The sequence below is a fragment of the Bactrocera neohumeralis genome, chromosome 2 (genome assembly GCF_024586455.1).
Source record: "Bactrocera neohumeralis isolate Rockhampton chromosome 2, APGP_CSIRO_Bneo_wtdbg2-racon-allhic-juicebox.fasta_v2, whole genome shotgun sequence".
Taxonomy (NCBI): Eukaryota; Metazoa; Arthropoda; class Insecta; order Diptera; family Tephritidae; genus Bactrocera; species Bactrocera neohumeralis.
The window spans coordinates 5,866,707-5,882,856 of NC_065919.1; the positions used below are offsets into that span (position 1 = coordinate 5,866,707).

Here is a 16,150-nt window from a genome sequence, read left to right on the forward strand (position 1 = left end):
CTGAAGGCGAGTAGTGAAAGTCGTGAATTTACTGATTTTGTCTTGGAAAAACTTGAAAGCGATAACGATTTTTTTAAGAAAGTCATCTTCACCGATGACATTTACTTTCATCTGAGTGGTGCGGTAAATAAACAAAGCTTTCGATTCTGGTGTGAAGAAGATCCACAAATTTTTCGTGAACTATTACATTCAACAAAAATGACAATTTGGTCTGGAGGGATCATCGGTCCGTTCTACTTTCGAAATGAAGGTGCCAAGTCTGGTATAGCGGCTCAGAGGCAGAAATTAATTGGCTAATTGGAAAACATTTCTGCTCCAAAACCATTTAAGTAAGAATGTAATAAAATTCATTGGTAAGTTGAAATCGCTTACTCTCCGCCCATTTCTTCTGAAAGAAGAGAGCTAAAAGCTTTGTGCCTTGAAAGTGGTAGGTAGGTATAATTCGTTTCTCTTATTTTTTGTATAATTGTTTCGATTGAATATATGATCAAACCGAATTGATTGACAACTAGCTCTTTAAGTCAGACTTAGGGGATCTTCTCAAGGATTAAGGAAATGGCAACGCTTTACTTACCTAATGAAAAACAAAAGGCGCACTTTGAAGAAATAATTTTATAAAAACAAGTCTACGCGTACCAGGTCTCCCTTTGCAAGACAAGACTCTTTAAATTACAATATTTAAAGCGAAAGTATGTGTTGTTGTGGCGGTCATCGTTTTGCAACTTCGCCGCTGCGGCATCTAATTAGTATTGCAATTTACATTATTTTATACGCTCTTCTTTCACACATTTTCAGCGCCTTTACTTCACCATTTAGTTCTACTTTTTATATGTTTTTGCTTTCAAATTTGTGCCATTTTTTTATTTCACTGACGCTAAGGGTTTCCGTCATTTTCATTAAACCTAATCATTTTAAATTTTCCACTTCCTACAGCTCTTTGGCGGGGCGATCACCTTGCAATTTATCTCCACTTCTGCCATTTGCACAGCGGATGGGCTAACATGTATATACACTAGGGTGATTCAAAAAAAATTTTTTTTTTTTTTCAATTGGTACTGCAAAAATAGGTTCCTAGACACCTCTATCTCCAAATTGAGTTTTTAATTGTAACGGGAATCAGATTTTATATCTCGCTTCCAACACTTGCTTTGTTAATTAGGTTTTGTAGGAAATTGAATGCTCTAAAATATGGTCTCTTATGATTTTTTCGTAAACCCAACCGTTTAAAAGATATTAACGGTTGAAATTTACTATTTTTGGAAAAATTCTTTTTTTTCTTATTAATTTTATAACTCAATGAAAAAAAATTATTTCAAGTAGTTGGAAGTGAGATATAAATTTTTCTATCTGATAATAAGAAAAAATAGAAAACCGTTAGGCGGAGGACCTTCCCGTTACAATTAAAAACTCATATTTGGAGAGGTGTCTAGGAACCTATTTTTGCGAGTACCAATTGAAAAAAAAAAAAAAAATTTTTTTTGAATCACCCTAATATACACGTATATAAAGATATGCTTCAATCCTTCCTCACTCGCTCGACAGCTACTTAAGTCTCGGCAAAATCCAATTTTCTATTCTAAATTATACGCCAGCGCACTTAAGTGTACACTCAGGCGTTTAGCCGAGCCACGCTTGTGCGCTGCTACCTAGGCGTTTTTGCGGTCTTAACGTTTACTATCTTTTCGGACACTTTCTTCTGCATAATTTAAGGTGAAGTGCTACTTACACCAGCAAAAAAAAAAAAAATAAACGTGGGAAATAAGTATATAAGCGCATAAATTGAAATGAGTTCTAGGTTCCAATTTTTCTGAACTTTCTTTTTTCAGCTTTTTGGTTCTCTTCGCAATTTTTTTCTTTTCTTGTAGCACAAATAACGCTTATAAGCTGCCAGAACCCAAACTACACAGCAAATGCTACCTTTTCAAAGGGTAAGAAAAACGAAGACTTACTTGACGAGTAAGCAACCCGAGAAAATGTAAAAAATATATTTTGAAATATCGGGTTAGACGCAGTTGGGGTAATGAAAAAGGATTGCTCACATTTTTTCTTCATTTTCCCATTACACATTTCTACAAGCGTACATTTAGTTGCCTTTCAATTTGTTAAGTCTGCATTGTTATGCGAAGAAAATGTCTTAATTTCAATTATGTCAGAAAAATTGGTTTACATGATTCAACGAGTAGGGTTTTCATGTTGCAGCGCTTGAATTAAATACATAAATACCGCTTGAATTTTTAAAGAGAGCGGTTTTTGATCTCAACTCTTAAAGAGGTGTACTTTATAGCACACAAGTGTTCGAAATTTAGTAACAAATTTACTTTTAAAGTAAATGGTGGCGGAAAGGTTTGCGGAGAATTGGAAATAAATCAGACTAGCTATATGATTTATATTTAGGTAAGTTAGTGCTGTATGCAAAATGAAACCGGTCTCTTGAAAAACTCAAAACTTCGATTTTTAAAGTATAAAGTAAATAAATGAAGATTCAAAATCTGTGCCCAGTTTGGTTGCTGGTACACGAACAAATCTAATACCTATACTAAGAGGCCAGATACGATATCCTCGTCAGATATGGAAGGTTTTCCAATGGCAACTATACCGCAGATGTCGCGATTTGTGTAAAAATAATTTTTCGCAATATATTTTTATAGTTTGTGCTTTCATAGTATCGTTTTGACAAATTCAATGCTTAAGGGATGATTTGACCTTTGCGAAAATTTTACCAAAGTGTAATACGATAATATGTTTGGCAAAAAAAAAATCATTCAGTGTTGTGAGCTGTAGAAACCTATCGGATCGCTTGTATGTTGGCTAGATTACATTATTCATCTTAACACTTCCATATTTAAAATATTTGACTTTCCTTAATTTCCTATGAATTTACTTTGTTAGTCTGAATGACATATTAATAAGAGGGAATAAAGTCAAATTCTATGGATCTAGTATTCTTTTAAATTGATCACAGCCAGTGCCTCAGTAAATACATAAATTGATCAACGAGTTGTTCCGGGCTTTCCTTTCGGTTATATACCACATATTGAGCCTTCGAAATTTATTAAAAATCCTACGCTCTATTTTATACTCGTATATTATCCGAATAATGCTATCCAAATAAATCCAAATAATTTCGCAAGTACCTGTTTGCTTCTCCGCCGCTTTCAGCGTATAGCCTTCCACCTGCACCGCTTCGCTACGTCCGCGCAAATTCACTGCATAAACAAATATGCGAAAGAGACGGCCAGAGTCCAATCCAGTGACACTTAAAAGTGGATATTTTGATGAGATATTGGCTTGTAACTGGCCACTATGCTGATCGAAAATTTCCATTAGGAACCATTGTCGTAAGCCGCCGTCAAAGCCTGCATTAGAGTAAAGCATTCAATTATAGGATGAAAATAATATCTAAGATTAAAGTAGCAGGTTTAAAAGGAACAAAAAATATCAGTAGAAAAATATCACGGTTACCTAACAAGGACTATAATGAAAATTATTTCATATTAGATCAGGATTAAAATCGTAATGCTTCACAATCTACCCAGCTGATGAAAAAAAAATGTAAAAATTTTTTGCTCTGACTTTCTTGAATTTATAAAGCAGAAATTTTTCTAGAAGACTTTGAGCTTTGCAGTTTAAGATTATTTTTCTCATTGAGTTATAAAACATAAAAAGGGAAACTAAGTTTGCCTTACAAAAGTCGAACTTCAACCTTCAATAACTTCTGAATGGATGAGTTAACAAAAAATCTGTTTGAGAAAGTATAAAATGTTTCACTACATCTGCACTTTATGATATGCTTTTATACAATTTTCCAACGTTCTCTCCTTATTTTTATTAATTTGTAAATTTTTAACACTCGCCCCTTGAAATGCTGCATCAATGAGTTTGTCAGCGGACGCGCCATATGCACAAAGCTGAATGAAAACCTTAAATATTCTGATTTACAGCAGTGCAATGACAAACTTGAATCGAACAAATTTGATTTACGAGAGAAAAAGTTGAATGCAAGGCAAATAAATAAATAAATTCGTTTACGTTTTCGTAGGGACTTATATGTAGATTTTCCATATATACATATATATATATATATACAAAGAAGTTGATACCGAATATCAAGCTGACAATGCTAGCAGCAGAAAATCAAACGAAAAGAACTATAGAGAATATCAAAGCCCAAATAAAACAACTCAACAATAAGGCAATCAGCAGCAACAGAACTTTGTTCCAACTAACAACAAAAGTGCTATGCACATAGAAATATACATACATTTGTGCATACCAATACAAATAGGAAATTCAAGCAGCCAAGACAAGTCAAGTAGTTGAAGCAAACTTTTCGACTTGTTGGCCTTATTAACCCCAAAACTCGACACTAAATCGAACAACCAAGACGGCGAACTACAAACAAACACCTACATACCAACAGACGGACAGACTGACAGCTTAAATTCCAACTACACGTACAAGGGTACAGTAAAGCTCTCGATGTTCTCACCGGAAAGGTAGCTACATATAGACTCGCCCACTGGTTGGCTGGCTGACTGCCGGGTTGGAGAGCTGCTTACCCTACACTTGCCTGCATTTTATATGTACATACATACACATATACAAAGGGTATAACAATAGCAACAAAATTATTGACAGCTACAATAAGTACAACAACACTTTAGCGAAATTGGGGCAACAGCAAGCGGGTTGATGGAAAGGTACAAGACAGTGAGTGTATATATGTGCATAAATACATTAGAGCGGGTCGATTTACAGGGAGCCAAAAAACAGAAAAATCACGTATGTCTTTATGCGGAACTTTGGCGAAGAGACTTTGAGTCTAAAACCGGTTTCGAGCCAGCAATATTGGAGGCGTATTGTTTTAGGGATCATAGAAATTTGTTTGCCAGTTTTACAGATGTCCGAATGAAATTTATTACGTAGGTGCATTTTGATACTACTGCTGATCCTTTGTCGGAATCCGACAGATTGGATAACTTTATTACATAACTCCCCTACAGCCCATTATTAAAATTGTTTAAGCTTTACCTTAAAAATCCCTAACGCGAAACTGGTTTTAGATCGATGCGACCCTCTCTAACACACATACATAACTACCTTTTAAGTATGTATGTATGTTCGTATACTTGGCGGTAGCGTAAAGCAACTAAATAACTGTAACTACAGCTGGAAGTGCAGCAAACTCATACATACATACATGCATGCCTACATTTGCGTAACATATTCGCAAGCTTATGAACTGTACCGCAATGTGGCATGAGTGCCGCCCCATTCTTCCCCCCGTACGTTTACTACTGCACCATCTGAGTCTCATTTAAAAATCATGAACAACTTGAGTGCACTCTTGCATTATGTATGCGACACTCACTCACACGCTCGCGCACACTCTGACTCACTCACATTTGAATGCAGTTTTGCAACGCTTCACATTGCACGCACACACACTCGTACAGGTATACGTTAAACCGATTGTACTATATCAGAATGTAGTTTTCTTTTTATTTTTTCTTGTTTTTACCAATATTCACCATATAAGTTAGTGTCGGCATATATGTACGTATGTGAAAGTTGCAACATTTTCACCTTGAAATTGACAAAAATTTCAGAAATTCATGAAAAATTGCTGGCACTAGCAATTTGTAAATGTTTTGAGTTATGTCTGCATGTATGTGTTGGCCAGCGTAAATGGGTAACAGTGTCGTAATTGTCCAACATTTGGACAACCGGACTGTGTCAATCTACCATATTCGTTTGCAGCGCAATAATTTCTCGAATTCTTTCTCAGTGGATGTTGCCAATATTATGAGCATCCTCCGTTATGCACGAGAATACCTCACCTAAGTTATTTTGTGTAAAGTGCCACTTACTCAGCGTTTCAACATTGATAAGTATATGTATATTGCGATGCAGTTAGTGAATCAAATTTATAGAGTAGTATTCACAATAATACATATATCAATACTTTATGAGTTCACTCGCCAACACAGTCAGTGTCGTACTTCGATTAGTGAATGACGCAAAACCGTATACGTATCAGTTGTCACTACCCATCTTATGAGAGCGCAATGTAAATGAAAACTCGCCACCGCTTCTATCGTCCGTAACGTGAATATTATGAAAAATTAAAGAGGAAAAGCTAGATATGTGCAAAACCATGTGAACAAAAGAGAACAACTGATTTCTACTACGTTACGGGAATAACTTTTGACAAATTTCGTTGGATACGGACGGTAATTACGGAAGGGCGGCATGTTACTAAAAATTTCAGTCTCACTACCTTTAAATGAATTAGGAATGCGTCCGAAAGGGATGAAGATCTTGCAAACTGGGAGAGTAAAGAAGGAAGTTTCTAAACATCTGGCATAGCTGTTTAAATAAACTTCCAAGGAATAATGGATAGTGGTCATTGCAAGTACGACAAAGTGATGACCTGTTTACTGGAAGAAGATATGGCCTGAAAAATTCGCTTGAACGGATAAGGTGACATTTGAATTTAAACTGCGCGCGTCGAAGGATTTGGAAAATTATTTTTTTTTTGGTTGGTAGTACTGTCAGTCACATTTATGTCAAATTTCATGTCAAAATATTCATTAGTGTTTGAGATACGAGTCGTTTTGTGAGCTGCTAAAAGTGAGTTTTTTGATTTTTGCGATGTCGAAATTTGTTGAGCAAAGAATTTGCATTAAATTTTGTTTATGGAATCAATTTTCTGCTGCGGATACGTTGAGGATGGTGCAGAAAGCCTTTGTGATGAGGCTATGTCTAAAAAAAATGTTTACAAGTGGTATAGTGAGTTTCAAGCCGGTCGTGAGCGTGTCGAAGACGAAGAGCGTCCAGGGCGACCATCAACCTCAACCGACGAAGCTCACGTTCAACAAATCAAAGATTTGGTGTTGAAAAACCGTCGATTAACAATTAGAGACCAAGCCAATACCATTTTGAAGGATGTTTTGGGCCTCAAGCGCGTTAAATTTCGACTGGTACCGAAAACATTGAATTTTTTGGAAAAAAGGCGTCGCGTTGAAGTGTGTGAAACGATGCTTTCGGACTACCAGGGTATCATGAAATGCATTATAATTGGCGATGAGGCTTGGATCTATGCTTTCGACCTCGAAACAACCGATCAATCGAGCGAATATGGTGCCAAAAGAGAGCCGAGACCAAAAAAATCGCGCCAAAGTCGCTCAAAAATCAAGGTCATGTTGACTGTTTTCTTCGATTATCGTGGTGTTGTACATTATGAATTCCTTCCAACCGGTCAAACAGTCAACAAGGAATATTATTTGAACGTTATGCGTCGTTTGCGTAACGCTATCCGCCTAAAAAGGCCGGAATTGTGGAAAGACAATTCTTGGTTTTTACACCACGATAATGCACCATCCCATACTGCCCTCGTAATTCGTGATCATTTCGCCAAAAACTCAACCCATATCGTTCCGCAGCCACCGTACATATTCACCGAATCTGGCGCCATGTGACTTCTGGCTCCACCAAGCTCAAAAGACCGGTCCGGGGACACCGTTTTTATCCGATAGAGGAGATTCAAGCCGCAGCGAAGACGGAACTGAAGGCCATCCCGGAAAGTGACTACAACCAGTGTTTCGAAGATTGGAAACTCCGTTGGCATAAGTGCACTGCATCGGGAGGGGATTACTTTGAAGGGTATGAAATTGATTTGGAAGAATAAATAAAGAATTTTCAAAATAAATACAATGTCACCTTATTTTTTTGGCACAGTAGTATAATGGAATATGAAACAAAGCTAAACAACTGCACTCAACTCAATGAAGGTTAATCTATTCCCAGCAAGTGTCCAGTTCATTCGTATTTATTGGCTTTTTGTTTCTTTTGACAAAACTTTACTCGACTTGACTTATTCATTTACACTCTAACTCATAATGCGGTTTTATTAGTTAGTAGTCTTTTAATTAAAAGAAAATACTGGTACATAACACGCAAATAAAAACACAAAAGCAGAGTATGCGCCAGGAGAGTGAGTAAGAAAAGAAACAAAAGAAGCAAGCAAAAGTCTTAAACAACTTTGATGAGCCAGAGAAGTGGCCACTTTAGTTAATCAATCCACAGTTTTAACTTGCAGAAACTTTAACTTGCTGCACATTCTACTTTTGTTGTGTTGTTTTCTTTCTTATTGTTTTCATTTCTTCTGCCATGAGCTTATTAGCTGAGTTTTTACAATGCGTTTCTTTTTTGTCCTGCCAAACCAACGGGGTAAAGTTAAAGCTATGTGAGCTTTGCCAAGGATTTATCAAGAAATGAGCGTAGCAGGAAGATAAGTAAGCTGAAAGTGTTGCAGTATTTTAAATGAATATAGTAGAGTATAAGCTGACCTGCTTTCTATACTCTCTACTAACTTAATTACGCTTGTGAGTAGTGTATCGAAGTATAATGGATTTGTATATTGCCTAAAGCGAACTTGTTTAAATTACCATTATCTTTTAAAATGCTCTTATTATTTAAGGCAATCTGATTGACTTGCCAATTTTTTTTCAGCTTTTACTACCCCCCATTATAAGAATTCTATTAAAGAATCTATCAGCGAGCACACCATGAAATTTCAAGCTACACAATGATAAATATTTTGGGACTGAGAGGATTCTTATTCCTATTCTTAATTTAACCAACACATTATATATACACGTTCCATCATGTGATCACAACACTATAATCACAAACTCTTATTGATTTTTCTTGATTGTAGCATCTGAAATCCTTTGAAGAATGTTTTTCTACGTTGCATTTTGACTGGCAAGCTTTCCTTAATTTTTTTAGATGTTTTTTCACTAATTATAGTTTATAATTATTATTCCTTTACAACAGACATGTTTTTCTACAAATACCATATGTGTGTCACCAAATACTAGCAAAATACCATATGAGCAATGCATTTTGACTGGCAAGCTTTCCTTCATTTTTTTGTATAAACACAGAAAAAACAGGTAACAAACTTTGCTAAAAGCTTTTACACAAAAGCTCTTCGAAATATTCTGACAAAATGACTTAAAAATTTAATTATTGAAATTGAAAACAAAATATTTTTCACAATTTTTCTTCCGGAAAAGCAAGAAATGCTTTATTTTATGTCAGATTTTTAGGGAATCTTTTAGCAAATTGTTTTTTTGTGATGAAAATACATTAACCTTATAGTATTTTAAGTAATTGCACTTATTTTCTCTATAACACACATTTACATATTTATTGTTGAAGATAAGTCGTCCTATAAAGCCTACTTGTTTTTGATCCTCCGTATATCAGCTATAAGCAGTATATTTCATTGTTGGCATTGATTCTCAGGAAAACCATGTGATGCATTGAGCTTACATTGAAGTAAATGCGTTCAAATTATTTATTCGTGTAGATCACTATTTCTTGAAAGGACAATTCAGACAATTCCACTTACCTTCCATACAATAGACCTCCAACGAGTCGGATGTCTGATTGAATATGGTGCAATTGGCTGGCATTTCTGGCTTTCCAGCCGCAATCAAATGAAAGACGCAGGGTTCTCTCTGCTGACCAACATTGTTATCTGCCCAACACATGATGGTGCCGAAGTCCATTTCCTGAAAGAAAATATCACTTACTTAAACCAAGCAAAGGCAATAAATTCTAACATGGCCAAACCAAATGAATGAGTTAATAGATTATTAAAAAATAATATTAAAATGAAATAAATATTAAATTGTATTTAAAAATTCAACACATTTTTGAAACAGTAGAAGTATTACAACTACAATTTCTCTAACTCCCCACTGTATTTTCTTACCTGTCGGCATTATATCTAGATGCTACAATGGAAACTTCAATTTCTTCTGACATGTTTCCAACAAAGTTAACTTCTCGTTAACGAAGCTTTGCAGTGGATTCAATTTGACAGATGCTCGTAAAATAGCAAATTTACAAACAGAAAATGTGTTTCTCTTTTTTCCGAAGACACATACATACATATACATAAATTATACACCCTCGTACTTTTGTAGTTGTCAGCAGACGAACGCAACATACATATGTCCATACAAACCAAAGGAAGACGCACATATGTATGTATACAATTCTGCGTACATAAAGACGTACTCACATATATGTCTCTCGTACTCGAAGTAGTGTCCTCTGATTTTATTTATTTACAAACTCAATGAAAGACATTTATTTGTTCTGAATCTCACGCATTGCAGCACAGAAGCCATTTACATACATATATACATATATATAATAATACATACATATATATATATATGTATGTATACATATCATATACCACATACAAGTAATGCATTGCAGTTAAAACACACGAAACTTCACAGAGCTGGTCTCCTTTGGTTGCCCAGCAGAAAAAGAACTTTTTGTTCTACGAGCACGGGTGTGCGGTATATTTTATTATTTGGCGAATCGTGTGCTTAAGAAAACGTATAGGGTGTGATGATTTGCATTAGAAATATAGAAGGTGTGACTGAAAAGTACCTTGAATAGTATTCTTCAAAAAACAGGTTCGTATTAACACTTCGTGTTGACCCGTAATGGTTCTAGGCAGTATCTAAGACCTTAACTGAGTAATAAACTCACTTGGAAAAGAAATGGTGATTTACTGTTATTAAAATTTTTAATTTTTGACTCAGGTTGATATTAAGAAAGTTATCAAGAACATTTTGTACACTCAGAAACTGCTTTAAATTTATATAATCCAGCCATTGGTAGAGAAAATTCAAAATAACAATGTGTCAGTAAACAATTGTTATCCTTTAAGAATATAATCAACCCATCCGCTGGGTTTCACATAGTATAGAAGTTGCAGGTAAAGTAAAAGAAACTACATTTTATCAGATTACAAGATTACCAATTGTCGGACTGGTATGGATGGGTTGGTATGAGGATAGAAGAGAAATAGAGAGGCGAAAATAAATCACTGCCAAGAGTAATAAATTCTACGAGATGGCAATAGTTTTGGTAAAGAAGGCAGAAAGCAAATACTTGGACTGAAGTTATGTAAGGAAACACAATATGCAGAAAGTTCTTGAAAAAGTGAACAATAAAATTTCGGTTATTTTAACCATTAATAAAATAGACTAGAGTGACCGGCCGCCATTGAAATAATTTGTGTTGGTTTCCAACCTTCAACTCTCTAGTTTTGTTTAATGCATGTTTCCAAATCGAGTAGTAAAGTCAAATAAAATTTCTCTCATTTGATCTTTCTGAGGCTTTGCTTTAGAAGCACAATAGAACTTCCCTTCAAGGCTTCTTACCCGAAACGATTGAAGCGATAAACTCTAATAGAATCCAAATTGACAAAAATTTGTGCAAACAAATTACTAATTTAGCCACCGCCAACATCTTTTGAAACTCTTTCCTTCTTCAAACTCAACAGAGTGTGGCTTGTCACTCACTTGTCCACTGAGCCGACGACACACACACACGCATCTCTAAATGGTGTCGTGTTGGTGAGCGTGTATGAGCCAACTGCCCGACGGCAAATGACATAAAATGGTAGAAATAATAAACAGTCCAAATACTAGCAACAACAACAAAAAAGTTTCTTTATTAGTTTAAGTATGTGTGTTTCCGAAAGTAACAGATGTCTAAAATAGTTTTGTTGCTTTTGCACAGCAACGTCGATATTCAGCTGACTTCCTCGACACTTGGGAGAGAGGATTTTGTTGGCATGTAAATACTTATATAGTCGTGTGAATGCTTCCACTTCTGTTTCGAAACTTTTCAGATTTAACGAAATTCCATCCAAAAAATGTGGTTCGAAACTTTAATTTTTACTTTTGTAAATTGAATTTTGTAAATATATGCAATTCTTTCGAAAAGCCACATAAGATTATACAGTTCTGAAATATTTAATATTGAGCTTTTGAATTGCGTATAGAAGCTATTTAAATAAACGTTTCCCTTTCTTTGTATGTGTGTTATTAGAACAAATTCTAAATATTTTTCTGCCAGATTTTACGTTTAAAAACGACCAAGGAAAGTCTAAAGCTGAACTCAACTACTTGTTCTATCAGATATCACAGGTCAAATAAGCTGTGCTGCCTCATCTGATCTTATCTGCAATAGCTTTATACAACAAAAAATGGTTTAAGAATATGATGTATGAATACTCTATGAAGAAAATCCTGATATGTTGTTTCTAACGAAAGCACAAGTACTAAACTTTCAGAGAACTCACCAGTGGTTGAAAATATAGCTATTTTGAGAGAGAGGTAATATAAGAACCTAACAGTAAATAAAGAACATTTAGTAAGTGATTTATTACTAGTATTTTTCAAAGCTCTTAAAATGCGGAAAACGGGGTGGAAGAAGACGTGGTAGATTAGAACACCGGTAGAGCAATCTCAAAGCAGAAAAAGGTTATATTCTTTGGTTATACGTGAATCATCTATAGGTAATTGGAATCTAGGTATTGTTGCTAGAGAGCTTAAAAAAAGTTATGAGCACTTACTAGAAATTCTTTCTTCGCTTTAGATGATAGATAATAAAAATGTATGCATAGTAGAGCTTACTTAAACAAACATATGTTTGTAAAAACACAAATTCAAGTGAATGTAAATATAACAATATAAATGCTGTCGCGCCGCCTCACCCCATACACAGCTGAAGAAGGCAAGACGTAGCTGATTCTCTTTCATGCATATATACAAGTATACGAAAGGATTACATATATTTGTGTGAAGTGCTTCATTTTAAAATATTATATTCACATAAACAAACGGAAACCGGAAGCGGCAAATATGTCATCGAAACGGAAAGAAACTTTCCAGTTTATATCACATACAGCGACATGTGAACCTTTTAGGGGGAATAATTTATAATTTATCGCCGAGCAAGAGGAAGAAATGTTAAAAGTTGAAGAAAATGATTTCGGGCTTAGCTTTTAGCTTGACGATATCCAATATTTTTTAATATTAATGCAGAAGAGGTAAGCAAATATATCTGGCGACAGATGGCTGAAAACTTTAATTTTTTTTGGAAAGTAGTGCGGGAGAAATAAATTTGCACAGTTTTATCAAAAACATCAGGAATGCATCGCTAGTTCGAAGAAAAATATTAAAAGTAGTTTTCTTTGATTCCAAAAGAAACAACAAAGAAATAAAAAATGTATTGAATCCAGTAATTTTCGCAATGCATAGAGGTTTGATAAGAGGATGCAAGAGATACATGACTGACAGACTCAAATACCAACTACATTTTTCTATGAGTGTCTTAAAGTCGCAGTTCGTCAACAGGTTAGTTGTGAAAGTATAGTGGTTTTGCTAGACGCCAATGGCTAAAGTTGTTTGGAGGAAAGCGATAAAAAATGATCTCGACACTTTCATTATTCAGACGAATCGACTGGAATCGAAGTTAGGCGTCTGAATTGGTTTGTAATATGATCAAAGCGCTTCAACACAACACAGTAGCCCGCAGCTATCCAAGCGTAATCCCACAGCTATAGAGCAATATTTGATCAATCTTGTGGCCTAATTTTGATGTCATGTTGTTTTTTTGGAGGGCTAAAGCAATGTTAGTCAAACTTATTTTACCTTAGCCTTAGAAAAGTGACGTTATCGAGAAGTTAATGCAGAGCAGATTTTACTGAGACTAAAGTCCACTTGCGCGTCATTTCAGCATCAATCTTCAATGTCTAAGACTTTTATTTTCAGTTGTAGACGTGTAACTTCCATAAAATATACCTCCCATTCAGTTCTAACCTCTTACTAGCGGTGCTTAAGTACCTTCAGTAAAACCAAAACTTTATATTGCTCAAAAAAGCTCTCAAACACTTCGAAATAAAAGTAAAGTTAAGAGTGTCAGCCATTCGCCTCGATAAATAAATATGCATTTGCTGACATGTGTATGCGCATCATCATATATGCATGTAGCTTGGTATCTGAGTGAAATGTGGTAAACATATGTTCCAAATGCATAAGAATAATTTATGTCGCCTTAGTCTATATGTAAGTATGTGTGTGTGTGCACTCACCTTGACCGGCGTGTAGGTCAATGTCGATCCCTGCGCTGAATGTGCACGGAAACCACTCTGCGGCATATCAAATGTCTCTGCCGTATTATTGAAGGACCATTTGAAATTTTCCGGCGGTGGAAATGCATCAACTTCACATAAAATCTCGGCGGCCTCATTACGCGCCACACCATAAATTTTCTTCTGATCCGGACGGCAAATGGGTTTGTCTGTAGAAAATATATAAAATGTGAAAAGATTCTATTTTTTTTACAACTATAACACATGAATATAGTATATAGCAGGCAATGTGCAACTGTGTGTGAATACGTAAATAAGGTGCTGCGGATTGTGGTTGTGTTAAAAGAAAGTAGTAAGCCAGCGACGATCCGTTGAGTAAAGAGACATGTCTATATATTTGTATATATATTTATATTTGTATATATATAAATATATTTGTTTACATATAGAGGATATTTTTATACTGTTACCAGCTGGTCACCCGTAGCAACCAACACCTAGCTACCTTTAAGTATAATCCCAGCATTATGAAAGCTTTTTGATGCTCCTGCGATGCACTAAGTTGAAGTAAATAAATACCAGTGAAGACTAAATGCTAGCACAAAAAAGATTCTCTACTAATAGTGCAACGGAATTCCAAAGAAAATGCGATGTAAAAATCTCAGCAGTGACTTCTTTCGCTTTCGACCACGCGCGAGCTGCATACTTGCACAGAAACTGAGTCAAGATAGGCTTTTACAATTTTTTTTATTCTTTATTCGAGCTTTATTTTCAGTTTTTCGCTGTTTTATTTACTTGCAACTGCATTTTTACAATTTAATTCTTTTTGTTGGCGTTTCTTTAGTTATATTTCTCCATTTTGTTGGCAGAAATGAGGGCACTTTTAACGTTGGCATTTGTGTACACATACAACAGCAAACGCTTGCAGGCGCATTTTTTGCATTGTTTACACAAAACATTGCAAGCAGCGCTGGATATACGTAGTTACTTGCGTATGTATGTATGTGTTGGTATGTACGTACACCCACGTGCCCACAAGCTAACTGGGACTAATAAATTGTAGCTTAGCTTTGGGTAAAATTTCTCATAGCATACTTTTACGCTGCGAAATGCAGCAATGTTTTTGTATGTTGGTATGCCTTAAATGTACAATTGTTGGTATTTAGAAAAAAAGCGGACATTATTTGCGAAAATATTTTGCAGCAAAAATAGTGACATTACTTTTAAATATTATCTGCCATGTGAAGTCCTGACGTGGTTATATTAGCTTGATTTTCGTCAAGTTTACCCAGGAGTTATAAGATGTGTTTTATCTTTTCGTTGTATTTCAAAGCGATATATGAGTGAAAAGCAAATTGCAATATGTTTTTTGATAAATGTTTGTAATATCATCCTTAAAAGCGTCACAGAAGATAGGAGCTTTTGCGCTTTACCTAAACTTTACAAATTTTTATTTGTTGATAAATGTTTGTAATATCATCTTCAAAAGGTTTACAGAAGATAGGAGCTTTTGAGCTTTATCTAAACTTTAAAAATTTTTGAAATCTCTGTCTTAATTTTCATGTCTTCGTAAAATATATGTACATAGGTACTAATAACAGTTTAGTCCCAGCTTTTACATGATTTTATATGGTTGAAGCTTTTTAAGAATTATTATGGCCTGAACATGCCCTGGGTATATTAAGCTTGCCACGAAGTTTGTAACACCCAGATGGAAGCGTCGGAGACACTATAATGTATATATATAAATGATCAGTATGTTGAGCTGAGTCGATTTAGCCATGTTCGTCTGTCTGTTTATATACGAACTAATCTCTCAGTTTTTAAGATATCGTTTTGAAATTTTGAAACGTCATTTTCTCTTCAAGAAGCTGCTCTTTTGTCGGAACTGCCGATATCGGATCGCTATGACATATAGCTGCCATACAAACTGAACGATCGGAATCAAGTTCTTGTATGGAAAACTTTCACATTTGACAATGTATCTTCACAAAAGTTGGCACAGGTTATTTTCTAAGGCAACAATTTAATATACGAAGAAATTGTTCAGATCGGTTAACTATAGCTTATAGCTTCCATACAAACTAAACGTTCGGAATCTAGTTCTGGTATTGAAAACTTTTGCATTTGAAGGGATATCTCCACGAAATTTGGTATAGATTATTTTCT

At 35.1% G+C, this 16,150-nt stretch overlaps 1 protein-coding gene across 4 annotated transcripts in view; it reads right to left on the bottom strand.

The window, feature by feature from the left end:
- Positions 1 to 16,150, bottom strand: part of LOC126768049 (uncharacterized) — a 252,387-nt gene that overhangs the window by 11,307 nt on the left and 224,930 nt on the right. For all 4 annotated transcript variants that reach the window (XM_050485929.1, XM_050485928.1, XM_050485925.1 and 1 more), the window contains 3 exons: positions 13,982 to 14,190; positions 9,422 to 9,584; positions 3,135 to 3,356 (listed from right to left, as the gene is read on the bottom strand). In XM_050485929.1, coding sequence (XP_050341886.1) covers positions 3,135 to 3,356; positions 9,422 to 9,584; positions 13,982 to 14,190 — 594 coding nt within the window. The remainder of the gene's footprint in view (positions 1 to 3,134; positions 3,357 to 9,421; positions 9,585 to 13,981; positions 14,191 to 16,150) is intronic.